This window comes from Dendropsophus ebraccatus, chromosome 9, assembly GCF_027789765.1.
Source record: "Dendropsophus ebraccatus isolate aDenEbr1 chromosome 9, aDenEbr1.pat, whole genome shotgun sequence".
NCBI classification, from domain to species: domain Eukaryota; kingdom Metazoa; phylum Chordata; class Amphibia; order Anura; family Hylidae; genus Dendropsophus; species Dendropsophus ebraccatus.
The window spans coordinates 109,670,735-109,686,402 of NC_091462.1; the positions used below are offsets into that span (position 1 = coordinate 109,670,735).

The following is a 15,668-nucleotide window of genomic DNA, read 5'->3' on the forward strand; positions in this document are numbered from 1 at the left end:
CTGCTCTCTATTGCGCAGCAGAGTTCAGACTATTGCTTTACGTGTAAATAGGGAACTGGACAGCACTCCAGGATAATGCAATGGTGCATGTGGCAGGATAGAGAAATACTTTATTGCAGGTTATCGCATGCATTCATGTTGAGATTGTATATGTAAAACCTGCAATAAAGCATTCTTTGGTGAGTGCCGGGACTTGTTCTTACTAAAGCTTTAGGTGTGACTGGAGAAGAAAAAAACAGTCTTCCAGCTCAGTCAAGTATCTATGACTGTGTATAGGACATCTATCTATGAAGGATGATGCTTTACTCTTACGGCCCTATTACACCAACAGATAATCTGACAAAGCCAGGAATGGATTTGAAAAGAGGAGGAATCTCAGTCTTTCCTTTATTACCTGTTCTCCGTTTATAGTCTATTCCTCGTTTTGGCCCCCAAAAAATCTGTCAGATAAATCTGTTGGTGTAATAGGGCCCTAGGGCTAGGTTCACACACAGTACTTTTGCAACAAAAACCAGGAGTGGATTGAAAACACAGAAAGGCGATGTTCCCACACTGTTGAAATTTAGGGGCAAACAATGGACAAAACAGCAAAAAACAGCAATTATTTGCCACTACATTAAGTGACGGCATTTCAATTTCTACAGTGTGTTAACATAGCCCTTCTGTGTTTTAAATCCACTCCTGGTTTTGGTTGCAAAATACTGAGGAAAAATACTGTGTGTGAACCTAGCCTAAAACTGGACACTGAGGTCGGGGAAACGATGAAAATTATGTCAAAACTTTAAAAATGTTAAAACTCTTTGTAAGAGGGGCTACTGCCCCCAACAGGCACAATGCACAAGGCGCAGCTGCTGTGATCTGATACATTGTACCAAATAGCCCGTGAATATGCTTAAAGGGGTACTCCAGTGCAGCGGAGGGGGGGGGGGGGAATGAGGGGCATTTTTTTCCTGGGACCGGGGAGGAGGTGGCTGAGGGAAACGACATCCACTCACCTCCCGGTTTCCAGCGGCGCTCCGGTCCCAGGTTCCCGGCCGCTTCCTGGTGTCTGACGCGGGCCCGAGACAATACGTCTCAGGTCCGCTCAGCCAGTAAGTGACGGAGGCGGGATCTGAGCGAGCGGACTTGAAACGGATCCCGCCTCCGTCACTGACTGGCTGAGCGGACCTGAGACGTCCCGCTGGAACCGGGGAGGTGAGTGGATGTCGTTGGAGTACCCCTTTAAGATCTTTTTACTAGGAGATATCCAATGAAAACTGTTGCAGGGATTATGCCAGGAGTTAGGTTATCCCCTGGATACAAGATGATCAGCTGATCAACAGAACTGTTCATGAGAATGGAGATCACTCTGCAGTGGAAGCATTTTTCTTTCAAATCAACTGCTTTTAGAAAGTTATATAGATTTGTAATTTAGTTCTATTTAAAAATCTCAAGTCTTCCATACTTATCAGCTGCTGTATGTCCTGCAGGAAGTGGTGTATTCTCTCCAGTCTGACACAGCGCTCTCTGCTGCCACCTCTGTTCATGTCAGGAACTGTCCAGAGCAGGAGGTTTTCTATGGGGATTTGCTGCTGCTCTGGACAGTTCCTGACATGAACAGAGGTGGCAGCAGAGAGCACCGTGTCAGACTGGAGAAAATACACCACTTCCTGCAGGACATACAACAGATCATAAGGAATTGAAGGCTGGAGATTTTTAAATAAAAGTAAATGACAAATCTATATATCTTTCTGAAACAGGTTGATTTGAAAGAATTTTTTCCCTGCAGAAGTACCCCGTTACGTGGTGAACTCCATTATGTTTGGAAATCCCATAGACAGTGAATGAAGCATGTGTGCCACCATTCCGTACACCTGGGGAAACAACAGACCTCTGTTATCCCAGCAACTGGACCCCACTGATCTCTTTACGAGGCTAAGGGATAATCTTGATCCAGCTGTTGACAACATAAAAGATAGCATGGACAGGCTCAGTGAAATTGGTGGTAAATGTATACAAATGCTCCACCCTGGGGTGGCTCCTATAGAAGGATAGCTGCCCCTTGTCATAATCTAAATACACTATGACCGAGGATATGGTGGAGCCCTCAGACACTATCTGCCAGCTCCTGGAGTTGGTACAGGCTGCTATGTATCCGTTGCTCCAGGTCAGACCCCAGGACTTCTTGTTGTATCCTATAAAGCCTTCTGGGCCGTCCTTCTCCATGGAGGGATAAGCCACTCCAAAGCTCTTGATGCCATTTTTGCCACCTTTGACTTCCCAATAGTGTTTTCCAGACAAGAAGGAAGACTCACTGAGAACATGGCTGGTCTTGAATTGCCCCGGCTTGCCACCATGTTCGCTTTTAGTGGTGGTATATGTGACGGTTCGGAGGTCGGAGGACACCCTCAGGTAGCTGCTGGCCGTGGTGACATCCAGCAGGATGTTGGCATTGTGCTTCAGGTCGGGATACTGAGCAGACAGTGAGGTTTGAACTAACTTTACAACTTTTTCAAAACTTCTCTTAATCTTCAGGGACACAAGTATTTTGTTGAAACCTTCATGTAGGAAGGGCCGTACGCCTTGGAGCTCTGTCTTCTGCTTCTTATAGGGGGTCTCGTCGTGCAGGATGAGCAGGGGATCGTCCTGGTTACATATATCCACAATCTTTTTCATTTTCTGGGACAAGCGTTTCTCCTCCTTCTCCATGGATGAAATTTCATACAGCAGTTCCCTAAAGACTTCATGTTCATGCTGACTAATGTCGCTCTCCAAATCTCTTAGTACTTTTCGTATGTGGGTAAGGAGGGTGCTGCATAAGGTTTTGACTCCGTCTTTCACCATTTCTGCCTGCTCTTCACTCACCTTTATTATCCCACGCAGATCTGCTGTCCTCTTTTTAAGATGGCGGAGTTCAGTCTGTATGAGGCCCGCCATCTCCTGAAGCTGCTCTCTTTTATGGCGGGAAGTGACCTCCAGCAGCTCCACCCCATGACGGTGGTGATCGCCACTTAGAAAGCACGCCATGCAAATCAGAGTCTTATCGTCCGTACAGAAAAACTTTAGTATTTCCCCATGTATGCTGCAAATCCTGTTCCGCACAGAGCTTGCAACATTGGTCAACAAGTGCTCGGAGGTTTTGCTGTGGACCTGGAGGTGACTCTCACACAGTGATGATTCGCAGTGAAGGCAGACTTTCACAGCGGGGCTAAAGTACTCCAGACAGTAGGTGCACGAGGCTTCACCCAGATGGTAGCGATTCTCCACTAACTTCCAGCTATGAGCGATGTTTTGCAGTGCTATATTGATGGTCAGCGGGGCCTTGCTTTTGGATGCTTGCTTGCACTCTGGGCAGCAGTATACACCGCTCTGGCCATGGTTACTGATGTAAGTCTTAATGCAGTCGCTGCAGAAGGTGTGTCCACAGTGTAGTAGCACAGGGTCAGTGAAAATGACCGAGCAGAGGGGACAGAGGATCTCTTTCTTCAGAAACACGTGTGCCATGGTGGATGAGGATCAGCAGCACTACATGCCTGCAGGAAAAAAAAACAATACAGAAACTCTGGGTGTTACCTATACCTGTATATAAAGGGGGGGGGGTAGATATTAGATAGATAGGAGATAGATAGATAGATAGATAGATAGGAGATAGATAGATAGATAGATAGGAGATAGATAGATAGATAGATAAATAGATAGATAGATAGGAGATAGATAGATAGGAGAGAGATAGATAGATAGATAGATAGGAGATAGATAGATAGATAGGAGAGAGATAGATAGATAGATAGGAGATAGATAGATAGATAAATAGATAGATAGATAGGAGATAGATAGATAGGAGAGAGATAGATAGATAGATAGATAGATAGGAGATAGATAGATAGGAGAGAGATAGATAGATAGATAGATAGGAGAGAGATAGATAGATAGGAGATAGATAGATAGGAGATAGATAGATAGATAATAGATAGATAGATAGATAGGAGAGAGATAGATAGATAGGAGATAGATAGATAAGAGATAAGAGAAAGATGTATAGATAAACCAGCAGCACTTCGTTCTTGAGAAAATCAAATGAGCAGCCTCCCCTCACATGTACAGCAGCCTCCCCTCACACAGCCCGTCCATGTACCGCAGCCTCCCCTCACATGTACAGCAGCCTCCCCTCACACAGCCCGTCCATGTACCGCAGCCTCCCCTCACATGTACCACAGCCTCCCCTCACACAGCCCGTCCATGTACCGCAGCCTCCCCACACACAGCCCCTCACATGTACCACAGCCTCCCCTCACACAGCCCGTCCATGTACCGCAGCCTCCCCTCACATGTACAGCAGCCTCCCCTCACACAGCCCATGTACAGCAGCCTCCCCTCACACAGCCCATGTACAGCAGCCTCCCCTCACATGTACCGCAGCCTCCCCTCACACAGCCCGTCCATGTACAGCAGCCTCCCCTCACATGTACCACAGCCTTCCCTCACACAGCCCGTCCATGTACCGCAGCCTCCCCTCACACAGCCCGTCCATGTACAGCAGCCTCCCCTCACACAGCCCGTCCATGTACAGCAGCCTCCCCTCACACAGCCCGTCCATGTACCGCAGCCTCCCCTCACACAGCCCGTGTACCGCAGCCTCCCCTCACACAGCCCATGTACAGCAGCCTCCCCTCACACAGCCCGTCCATGTACTGCAGCCTCCCCTCACACAGCCCGTGTACCGCAGCCTCCCCTCACACAGCCCGTCCATGTACAGCAGCCTCCCCTCACACAGCCCGTCCATGTACCGCAGCCTCCCCTCACACAGCCCGTTCATGTACCACAGCCTCCCCTCACACAGCCCGTTCATGTACCGCAGCCTCCCCTCACACAGCCCGTCCATGTACCCCAGCCTCCCCTCACACAGCCCGTCCATGTACAGCAGCCTCCCCTCACACAGCCCATGAACCACAGCCTCCCCTCACACAGCCCGTCCATGTACCGCAGCCTCCCCTCACACAGCCCGTCCATGTACCGCAGCCTCCCCTCACACAGCCCGTCCATGTACCGCAGCCTCCCCTCACACAGCCCATGTACCGCAGCCTCCCCTCACACAGCCCATGTACCACAGCCTCCCCTCACACAGTCCATGTACCGCAGCCTCCCCTCACACAGCCCATGTACCGCAGCCTCCCCTCACACAGCCCGTTCATGTACCGCAGCCTCCCCTCACACAGCCCGTCCATGTACCGCAGCCTCCCCTCACACAGCCCATGTACCGCAGCCTCCCCTCACACAGTCCATGTACCGCAGCCTCCCCTCACATGTACCGCAGCCTCCCCTCACACAGCCCATGTACCACAGCCTCCCCTCACATGTACCGCAGCCTCCCCTCACACAGCCCATGTACCACAGCCTCCCCTCACACAGCCCATGTACCGCAGCCTCCCCTCACACAGCCCATGTACCGCAGCCTCCCCTCACACAGCCCGTGTACCGCAGCCTCCCCTCACACAGCCCATGTACCGCAGCCTCCCCTCACACAGCCCGTCCATGTACAGCAGCCTCCCCTCACACAGCCCGTCCATGTACCGCAGCCTCCCCTCACACAGCCCGTTCATGTACCACAGCCTCCCCTCACACAGCCCGTTCATGTACCGCAGCCTCCCCTCACACAGCCCGTCCATGTACCCCAGCCTCCCCTCACACAGCCCGTCCATGTACAGCAGCCTCCCCTCACACAGCCCATGAACCACAGCCTCCCCTCACACAGCCCGTCCATGTACCGCAGCCTCCCCTCACACAGCCCGTCCATGTACCGCAGCCTCCCCTCACACAGCCCGTCCATGTACCGCAGCCTCCCCTCACACAGCCCATGTACCGCAGCCTCCCCTCACACAGCCCATGTACCACAGCCTCCCCTCACACAGTCCATGTACCGCAGCCTCCCCTCACACAGCCCATGTACCGCAGCCTCCCCTCACACAGCCCGTTCATGTACCGCAGCCTCCCCTCACACAGCCCGTCCATGTACCGCAGCCTCCCCTCACACAGCCCATGTACCGCAGCCTCCCCTCACACAGTCCATGTACCGCAGCCTCCCCTCACATGTACCGCAGCCTCCCCTCACACAGCCCATGTACCACAGCCTCCCCTCACATGTACCGCAGCCTCCCCTCACACAGCCCATGTACCACAGCCTCCCCTCACACAGCCCATGTACCGCAGCCTCCCCTCACACAGCCCATGTACCGCAGCCTCCCCTCACACAGCCCGTGTACCGCAGCCTCCCCTCACACAGCCCATGTACCGCAGCCTCCCCTCACACAGCCCATGTACTGCAGCCTCCCCTCACATGTACCGCAGCCTCCCCTCACACAGCCCGTCCATGTACCGCAGCCTCCCCTCACACAGCCCGTCCATGTACAGCAGCCTCCCCTCACACAGCCCGTCCATGTACCGCAGCCTCCCCTCACACAGCCCGTCCATGTACCGCAGCCTCCCTCACACAGCCCGTCCATGTACAGCAGCCTCCCCTCACACAGCCCATGTACCACAGCCTCCCCTCACACAGCCCGTCCATGTACCGCAGCCTCCCCTCACACAGCCCGTCCATGTACCGCAGCCTCCCCTCACACAGCCCGTCCATGTACCGCAGCCTCCCCTCACACAGCCCATGTACCGCAGCCTCCCCTCACACAGCCCGTCCATGTACCGCAGCCTCCCCTCACACAGCCCGTCCATGTACCGCAGCCTCCCCTCACACAGCCCATGTACCGCAGCCTCCCCTCACACAGCCCATGTACCACAGCCTCCCCTCACACAGTCCATGTACCGCAGCCTCCCCTCACACAGCCCATGTACCGCAGCCTCCCCTCACACAGCCCGTTCATGTACCGCAGCCTCCCCTCACACAGCCCGTCCATGTACCGCAGCCTCCCCTCACATGTACCGCAGCCTCCCCTCACACAGCCCATGTACCACAGCCTCCCCTCACACAGCCCATGTACCGCAGCCTCCCCTCACACAGCCCGTGTACCGCAGCCTCCCCTCACACAGCCCATGTACCGCAGCCTCCCCTCACACAGCCCATGTACCGCAGCCTCCCCTCACACAGCCCGTGTACCGCAGCCTCCCCTCACACAGCCCATGTACCGCAGCCTCCCCTCACACAGCCCGTGTACCGCAGCCTCCCCTCACACAGCCCGTGTACCGCAGCCTCCCCTCACACAGCCCATGTACCGCAGCCTCCCCTCACACAGCCCGTCCATGTACCGCAGCCTCCCCTCACACAGCCCATGTACCGCAGCCTCCCCTCACACAGCCCATGTACAGCAGCCTCCCCTCACATGTACCGCAGCCTCCCCTCACACAGCCCGTCCATGTACCGCAGCCTCCCCTCACACAGCCCGTCCATGTACAGCAGCCTCCCCTCACACAGCCCGTCCATGTACCGCAGCCTCCCCTCACATGTACCGCAGCCTCCCCTCACACAGCCCATGTACCACAGCCTCCCCTCACATGTACCGCAGCCTCCCCTCACACAGCCCATGTACCACAGCCTCCCCTCACACAGCCCATGTACCGCAGCCTCCCCTCACACAGCCCATGTACCGCAGCCTCCCCTCACACAGCCCGTGTACCGCAGCCTCCCCTCACACAGCCCATGTACCGCAGCCTCCCCTCACACAGCCCATGTACTGCAGCCTCCCCTCACATGTACCGCAGCCTCCCCTCACACAGCCCGTCCATGTACCGCAGCCTCCCCTCACACAGCCCGTCCATGTACAGCAGCCTCCCCTCACACAGCCCGTCCATGTACCGCAGCCTCCCCTCACACAGCCCGTCCATGTACCGCAGCCTCCCCTCACACAGCCCGTCCATGTACAGCAGCCTCCCCTCACACAGCCCATGTACCACAGCCTCCCCTCACACAGCCCGTCCATGTACCGCAGCCTCCCCTCACACAGCCCGTCCATGTACCGCAGCCTCCCCTCACACAGCCCGTCCATGTACCGCAGCCTCCCCTCACACAGCCCATGTACCGCAGCCTCCCCTCACACAGCCCGTCCATGTACCGCAGCCTCCCCTCACACAGCCCGTCCATGTACCGCAGCCTCCCCTCACACAGCCCATGTACCGCAGCCTCCCCTCACACAGCCCATGTACCACAGCCTCCCCTCACACAGTCCATGTACCGCAGCCTCCCCTCACACAGCCCATGTACCGCAGCCTCCCCTCACACAGCCCGTTCATGTACCGCAGCCTCCCCTCACACAGCCCGTCCATGTACCGCAGCCTCCCCTCACATGTACCGCAGCCTCCCCTCACACAGCCCATGTACCACAGCCTCCCCTCACACAGCCCATGTACCGCAGCCTCCCCTCACACAGCCCGTGTACCGCAGCCTCCCCTCACACAGCCCATGTACCGCAGCCTCCCCTCACACAGCCCATGTACCGCAGCCTCCCCTCACACAGCCCGTGTACCGCAGCCTCCCCTCACACAGCCCATGTACCGCAGCCTCCCCTCACACAGCCCGTGTACCGCAGCCTCCCCTCACACAGCCCGTGTACCGCAGCCTCCCCTCACACAGCCCATGTACCGCAGCCTCCCCTCACACAGCCCGTCCATGTACCGCAGCCTCCCCTCACACAGCCCATGTACCGCAGCCTCCCCTCACACAGCCCATGTACAGCAGCCTCCCCTCACATGTACCGCAGCCTCCCCTCACACAGCCCGTCCATGTACCGCAGCCTCCCCTCACACAGCCCGTCCATGTACAGCAGCCTCCCCTCACACAGCCCGTCCATGTACCGCAGCCTCCCCTCACATGTACCGCAGCCTCCCCTCACACAGTCCATGTACCGCAGCCTCCCCACACACAGCCCATGTACCGCAGCCTTCTACTCACACAGCCCGTCCATGTACCGCAGCCTCCCCTCACACAGCCCGTCCATGTACCGCAGCCTCCCCTCACATGTACCGCAGCCTCCCCTCACATGTACCGCAGCCTCCCCTCACACAGCCCGTCCATGTACCGCAGCCTCCCCTCACATGTACCGCAGCCTCCCCTCACACAGCCCGTCCATGTACCGCAGCCTCCCCTCACATGTACCGCAGCCTCCCCTCACACAGCCCGTCCATGTACCGCAGCCTCCCCTCACATGTACCGCAGCCTCCCCTCACACAGCCCGTCCATGTACCGCAGCCTCCCCTCACATGTACCGCAGCCTCCCCTCACACAGCCCGTCCATGTACCGCAGCCTCCCCTCACACAGCCCATGTACAGCAGCCTCCCCTCACACAGCCCGTCCATGTACCGCAGCCTCCCCTCACATGTACCGCAGCCTCCCCTCACACAGTCCATGTACCGCAGCCACGCCCTCTACGTACTTCACCGACTTCCAGAAAGCCCCCGCGCTGAGCCCGCCGTTGAAGAGCCTCACACAATCTCCGGCAGCCAATCGCCCAATCCGATCTTCTCTCCCAAGTCACTGATTGGTGAGTCAGAACCCCTGGTTTCCTTGTCTCCCGCAGGGTCTCTTCGCTTGTGTTTAATCTGATTGGCTGTTTCTGTAAACCCGTTATCTTTTCTGCCAATCAGAGCCAGTCTTATTCCATATACTAACCAGGAGGCGGTATTGTCTGTTTCAGTAACGTCTGGGTCGTCATCAGGTGTTTTTGGCGCCATAACTGTCACAGTGTCCTCAGACAGGTACCTCATACCGTGTGTCATGTCCGTCCTGTCATGGCTGCCGTGTGCTGTGGGGCTCTCTCGTCTACCACATAGGATATCCTTCGGTCACTGACAGAACTGAGGGGTCGGGGTGCTGCTTACATTACTGTGTACTACAGAACAGGAGATGACAGGACTGATATTTTTCTTAGGAAATGGACAAAAATGTGAGATTTCTAGGTATCCCTCAGTGCCATGGCTGCCCCTCATGTGACAACAAACATGGTAGCATTTACCTCAGGAGAACAAAGGTTATCGCAAAAAGTAATACAGAGTGATGGTGGGGGTCTCCCTCAGGCACAGGTTAGTGTGGGACTGCAGGAGTCTTCACCTATAACCTCCCCTCATGTATGTGAAACAGTAAGAGGATCAGGGAGAAGCATTTGTCCAAGTGCTTCCCTCCTCGCCTCATTTTATAAAGTCCAACATTCAGGGACATCAGGGAGAAGAGCTTACCTGACAGATTCTCCCTGCTGGCTCTAATCATCTGTGGAGGTTCCAGCACCCAGACCCTGACTGATTAAAACTTTTTATGTGTCTGTATGACTTATTAAAATGTTTTTGTTTTTGTTTTTTTATTCTTCTATGACCATAAAGTGAATCTATCAACTGCAAAAGCGCCTTTGTTCTGAAGTGCACCACACCTGAGCCTGGTTGAACAGCTGGCAGCAGTCCTAAGTAGGGTCAGGGATGGGAGGGGAAGCGAGTTCAGCCCTTAGCAGTTATGGGGCTTGGGAACGCCTATTTGACACTGTACCCCCTGTAATCCATTATAATATACACTGTACCCCTATAATTCATTATAATACACACTGTACTTCCTGTAATTCATTATAATATACACTGTACCCCTATAATTCATTATAATATACACTGTACCCCCTGTAATTCATTATAATATACACTGTACTTCCTGTAATTCATTATAATATACACAGTACTTCATGTAATCCATTATAATATACACTGTACCCCTATAATTCATTATAATACACACTGTACTTCCTGTAATTCATTATAATATACACTGTACTTCCTGTAATTCATTATAATATACACTGTACTTCCTGTAATTCATTATAATATATACTGTACCCCCTGAAATTAATCATATATACTGGGCCCCCTGTAATTCATTATATTATACACTGTACCCCCTGTAATTCATTATAATATACACTGGGACCTCTGTAATTCATTATAATATACACTGGGACTTGTGTAATTCATTATAATATACACTGTAGCCCTATAATTCATTATAATATGCAGTGTAGCCCTATAATTCATTATAATATACACTGTAGCCCTATAATTCATTATAATATACACTGTAGCCCTATAATTCATTATACTTGCTTACACTTTTTCAGTGACAGAGTTTTTTTTATCTGCTGTTCCCCCAAATAGTAATAATGCCCCCCTGCTGCTACTGTAAATGCCGTGTTTGGCTATACCCTAGGACAGGGATGGGGAACCTTCCTCCCTTAAGGAGAAGTCCGGCCAAAATTTATTTTTTATGTTATTGATGAGAATATAACTGATGGAAAGTTATACAATTTTCTAATGTACATTAATTATGGGAAATGCTCATATACTGCTATTTCCCTTAATTTAGTGTATCAGGAAGTGTTAGAATTCTCTCAGAACCAGTGACGTCACAACGAATAGTGGAATTCCTATGGAGTGTCCAGCAGGGGGCGCACTATATATAGAAGTCAATGAGTACCATTGACTTCTATATATAGTGCGCCCCTGCTGGACACTCCATTGGAATTACAATGGATGTGTATGTAATGTAATGTTATGCACTGTACTTTGCGATTGAATACATTTATGGAATAATTTGGGGAGCAAGTGTCCTTGCTCCCCAAAGTATCCCATAAATGTATTCAATAAATACATTTGCAGGGCACCGAGCAGGGAGTGAGAGAGGTGCCATCTACCTCCCCCCTCCTTGCTCAGTGCTAGGAAGATATACAAAGTACTACTCCCCCATTATCTGCAGATAATGGGGGAGTAGTAACTGTGCTATCTATCGCCGCCGCTCCACCGCTGCCGCTCACAGAAGTGCCCCCTCCTCCTCCGCTCCCCCTCCTCCTCCCGGCTTGAAACACTATGGTTGCGCTGACTCCCCGCCGCCCGCGCCGCTGACTGGGGTCAGCGCGACCATAGTGTTTCAAGCCGGGAGCAGGAGGAGGGGGCACTTCTGTGAGCGGGGGCGGCACTAGTGTGAGCGGCGGCGATAGATAGCACAGGTACTACTCCCCCATTCTGCAGATAATGGGGGAGTAGTACTTTGTATATGTTCCCAGCACCGAGCAAGGAGGAGGGAGGTAGATGGCACCTCTCTCCCTCCCTGCTCGGTGCCCAGCAAATGTATTTATTGAATACATTTATGGGATACTTTGGGGAGCAAGGACACTTGCTCCCCAAAGTATCCCATAAATGTATTCAATCGCAAAGTACAGTGCATAACATTACATTACATATACACATCCTTTGTAATTCCAATGGAGTGTCCAGCAGGGGCGCACTATATATAGAAGTCAATGGTACTCATTGACTTCTATATATAGAGCGCCCCCTGCTGGACACTCCATAGGAATTACACCATTCGTCGTGACGTCACTGGTTCTGAGAGAATTCTAACACTTCCTGATACACTAAATTAAGGGAAATAGCAGTATATGAGCATTTCCCATAATTAATGTACATTAGAAAATTGTATAACTTTCCATAAGTAATAACATATAAAAAATAAATTTTGGCCGGACTTCTCCTTTAAGCTGTTTCAAAATTGCAGTTCCCATCATGCCTGGACTGCCAAAGCTTTGCCTTGATGGGTTTTTTAGTTTTTCCACAATGGTTTCCCCATCCATGCCCTAGGATCTTATGTAAGAGCTTCTCTTATATTTCTTATATTGAACTTATGTCTCATTGATCATTTCTCATTGGAACAGATACGGTAATCTCTACATTGTGACAAGGCACTTCCCCCTAAAGCCTCATTAGAAACAACTGAAGGGGGAGTTTGGAGCGTGCAGTAATGGCTACCATATCACTACAATATGAGCTGAAGTGCTCCATCTGTTTGGATCTGTACACCTGCCCCGTCATGTTAGACTGTGGACATAACTTCTGCAGGAGATGCATTCAGCAGCTGGCAGAGGAGCAGACAGACAATGGATCATGTCCTGAATGCCGGAGAGTGTGCACACCTGAAGATCTACAGCGAGTCAACTTTAAACTGGGGAATATAGCAGAGTATTATAAATCTATGCAGAGCTCTCATAGCTTCATTGGGCTGACCTGCACCTATTGCATCCAGGCTCCTAGCCCTGCTGTCAGCACATGTCTGCATTGTGAAGCTTCTTTCTGTAGGCAGCACCTGGATGTCCACAGCAAAAGCAAAGAACATGTTCTAGTTGAACCCACAACATCACCACAGAACAGGAAATGCCAAATCCACAATGAAGTCTTCAAGTATTTCTGCAAAAGTGACAAGTCATGCATCTGTGCCTCCTGTTGCCTGGCTGGAGAACACCAAGGGCACCCAGTTGAGGTCCTAGAAAAAGCCTCTCTGCGCAAAAAGGAGAAGTTAAAAAAGGTAATTGAAAACCTAAAATCAGAGCAGGAGGTTCTGAAGCAAAGAAAAAATGTTTTGCACAACATTCTCAAACAAAAGAAGGAAAATTTTGGAAGCGTTAGAAAAACCATAGACGCCATTTACGATACACTCTCCAAAAGCATTGTAGACACCAACGTCATTGTGATGAATGAGGTTAGAAGACAATTTGCTCAGATCTCAAAGAGCATACGATGTGATATTTCATCTGTAGAACAAAGAGCAGCTAAGCTGTCCGAGGATGTGGAGCATGTCCAGGCAGTCTGCAGCAAAGCGGATCCACTCGCTGTATTACAGGACAGTGTATGCAGTGCCATCTGTGACAAGAGAATTTCAGCACAGCCCAGTGTAGATGACAAGCCTGCTTCTCCAGCCGCAAACATAGACATGTTACTGATTTCCTTAGTGTCACAGAAAAGGTTAAAAGACATTGTGGACGACTTACCACTCTTCCTGTCCCGTAAGCTGGCCTGCTTAAGGTATCGTGTTACCTTTTTACTAAACGCAGCGTCGGCCAGTGAATATCTTGCACTATCACCTGACCTCAAAACTGCATTATACTCAAAGAAAAAAAATAACCGAGAACCCAGTCCAGACCAATTTAAACCCAGTCAGGTTCTTAGTATGTCATCTTTCTCTTCCGGAAAATACTTTTGGGAAGTGAATACCAGCAAGACTGGGGTAAAAGCCATTGGTGTAGCCTATTCAACCATAGAGAGAAGCGGTCTAAAGGCCTATTTAGGATACAGTGAGAAGTCGTGGTGCTTGACCTTGAGCCAGGACTACATTGAAGTGCGTCACAATTCACGCTATAAGCGAATTTTATCTGAGAGGCCCACCATGCGTTCTATTGGAGTATTTTTAGATTATGAGGCTGGGCTGTTATCCTTCTACAGGATCTGTGCACGAGTTGAACACCTGTACACCTTCACCGTCATGTTTGCAGAGCCGATTTATCCTGCCTTTTATGTAGTTAATGGCTGGATTAAGCTCAACCCCCAAAGAATCATGTAAATAGGATGTGGTTGCAGTGGATTCTTGGATGTCATTACAAACACTTTTTACACATCACAGGGACATGTCAAAGTTTTGCTTAGTTGCTGAGATCCCCACCTATAAGAAGAATGAGCCAGGAGAAGCGTCTAGTAGTGCATTTCACGCCCTGTCTGCTATCACGCCTTGCTTCCTGCTCGTTCTCAGGAGTGAGAACTAAACCGATTAAAACTTTTGACATTTGCCTGTGACATGTCAAAAGTTTATTTTATGACAGATACACTTTATTAAATACTTTAGAGTTGTAGCTGTAGATGCAGTTGTATAAGTATTAGAACTATAGGATGAAGCAAGATGCATACAAAAACATTTGGTTAAAGTGTTCAGGATTAGGGGTTCATTAGTACTAATTAGTATTTAGTATTGGTACTAAAATAGTTCTTATTTCACTGATAAGGTGGATTAGATTAGTTACCAATAGGGTATAGATGACCGATATCTCTAGAAAGTGTTTGTATTTTGTTTGCTAATTGTTTTGGAGATTATATAACTTATATGGGTTTGTAAAATGTTCTATCCCAAGCAAGCATCACATACTGTATATTTGATGCCAATTTTACACAGGCGTATTACAGCTTCATTTTTGTGTCCACATTATGGCCACAAGTCCCTGCCAGACTGTGGATCCAATGACTGAATAGGACTTACGGTGGTAATACAGATGCAAAAATGCAACCGAGTTTTTTGCAGAAAATGTTAAAAACAAAAATTGGTTCTATTCATATGAATGAGGTTGTTTCGATGACAGGAAGGTAAAGTCCTTTAAGCCTCATTCAGGTACATTGACAATTGCAGATATTCCTACAACAAATGTATCCTTATAATAGCTTTGCTCTTCTGTTGTAGTCAGCAGGTCTAAGGAAAGTTTCTGGTGTCTCTTCTCATTTTCCTAAGTATTTGAATGTCCCGCTAGTTTTCAAGGAAATAATACAGTTCCATAATAATATGTTTGGGGTTTTAATATGGTGAATATTCATACAGTTTATGACATTCTGCTCTTACTAATAAACCATGTTCAACATTTACATTGTCAGCTTGAACAGTGTTTGTGTGTTTGTTTGTTTATTTAATTCATAAAGCATTTGGTTGTGAATAATTATTGGCCATTAATATGTATATTGCTGTTTTTATTGTTTTTAAAATGAAACATGTCCATAAAGCAGCATAAATAATAATTAAAATGTTAACAAGAACATATAGCTGTTTCTATAGCAATATGAATGTACAGGTTTAGAGCGACACTCTGCAGTGAAGTCAATGCATGATAAGCAGCAGATAACAGTGGGAGGA

At 50.3% G+C, this 15,668-nt stretch overlaps 2 protein-coding genes across 11 annotated transcripts in view; one reads left to right on the forward strand and one right to left on the reverse strand.

Moving 5' to 3' along the window:
* The window catches only part of LOC138801468 (tripartite motif-containing protein 75-like), a 34,076-nt gene extending 18,658 nt beyond the window's left edge, over positions 1-15,418 (forward strand). The window contains exons 1-3 of one of the 7 annotated variants that reach the window (XM_069984330.1): positions 9,396-9,462; positions 9,616-9,676; positions 12,661-15,418. In XM_069984330.1, coding sequence (XP_069840431.1) covers positions 12,747-14,339 — 1,593 coding nt within the window. In that variant the 5' untranslated portion in view covers positions 9,396-9,462; positions 9,616-9,676; positions 12,661-12,746 and the 3' untranslated portion in view covers positions 14,340-15,418. The other 6 variants (XM_069984336.1, XM_069984329.1, XM_069984331.1 and 3 more) reach the window with 6 other exon arrangements.
* LOC138801470 (tripartite motif-containing protein 75-like) lies at positions 1,633-9,661 on the reverse strand. 4 transcript variants are annotated; one of them, XM_069984337.1, is made up of 2 exons: positions 9,355-9,661; positions 1,633-3,512 (listed from the first exon to the last, which is right to left on the reverse strand). In XM_069984337.1, the coding sequence occupies exon 2, from the start codon at positions 3,481-3,483 to the stop codon at positions 1,915-1,917; it is 1,569 nt and encodes a 522-aa protein (XP_069840438.1). In that variant the 5' UTR covers positions 3,484-3,512; positions 9,355-9,661; the 3' UTR covers positions 1,633-1,914. The 4 variants fall into 4 exon arrangements, with proteins under 4 accessions (XP_069840438.1, XP_069840440.1, XP_069840441.1 ...); XM_069984339.1 differs by lacking the exon at positions 9,355-9,661 and adding an exon at positions 9,333-9,350; XM_069984340.1 differs by lacking the exon at positions 9,355-9,661 and adding an exon at positions 8,792-8,811.
* Positions 15,419-15,668: the final 250 nt, after the last annotated feature.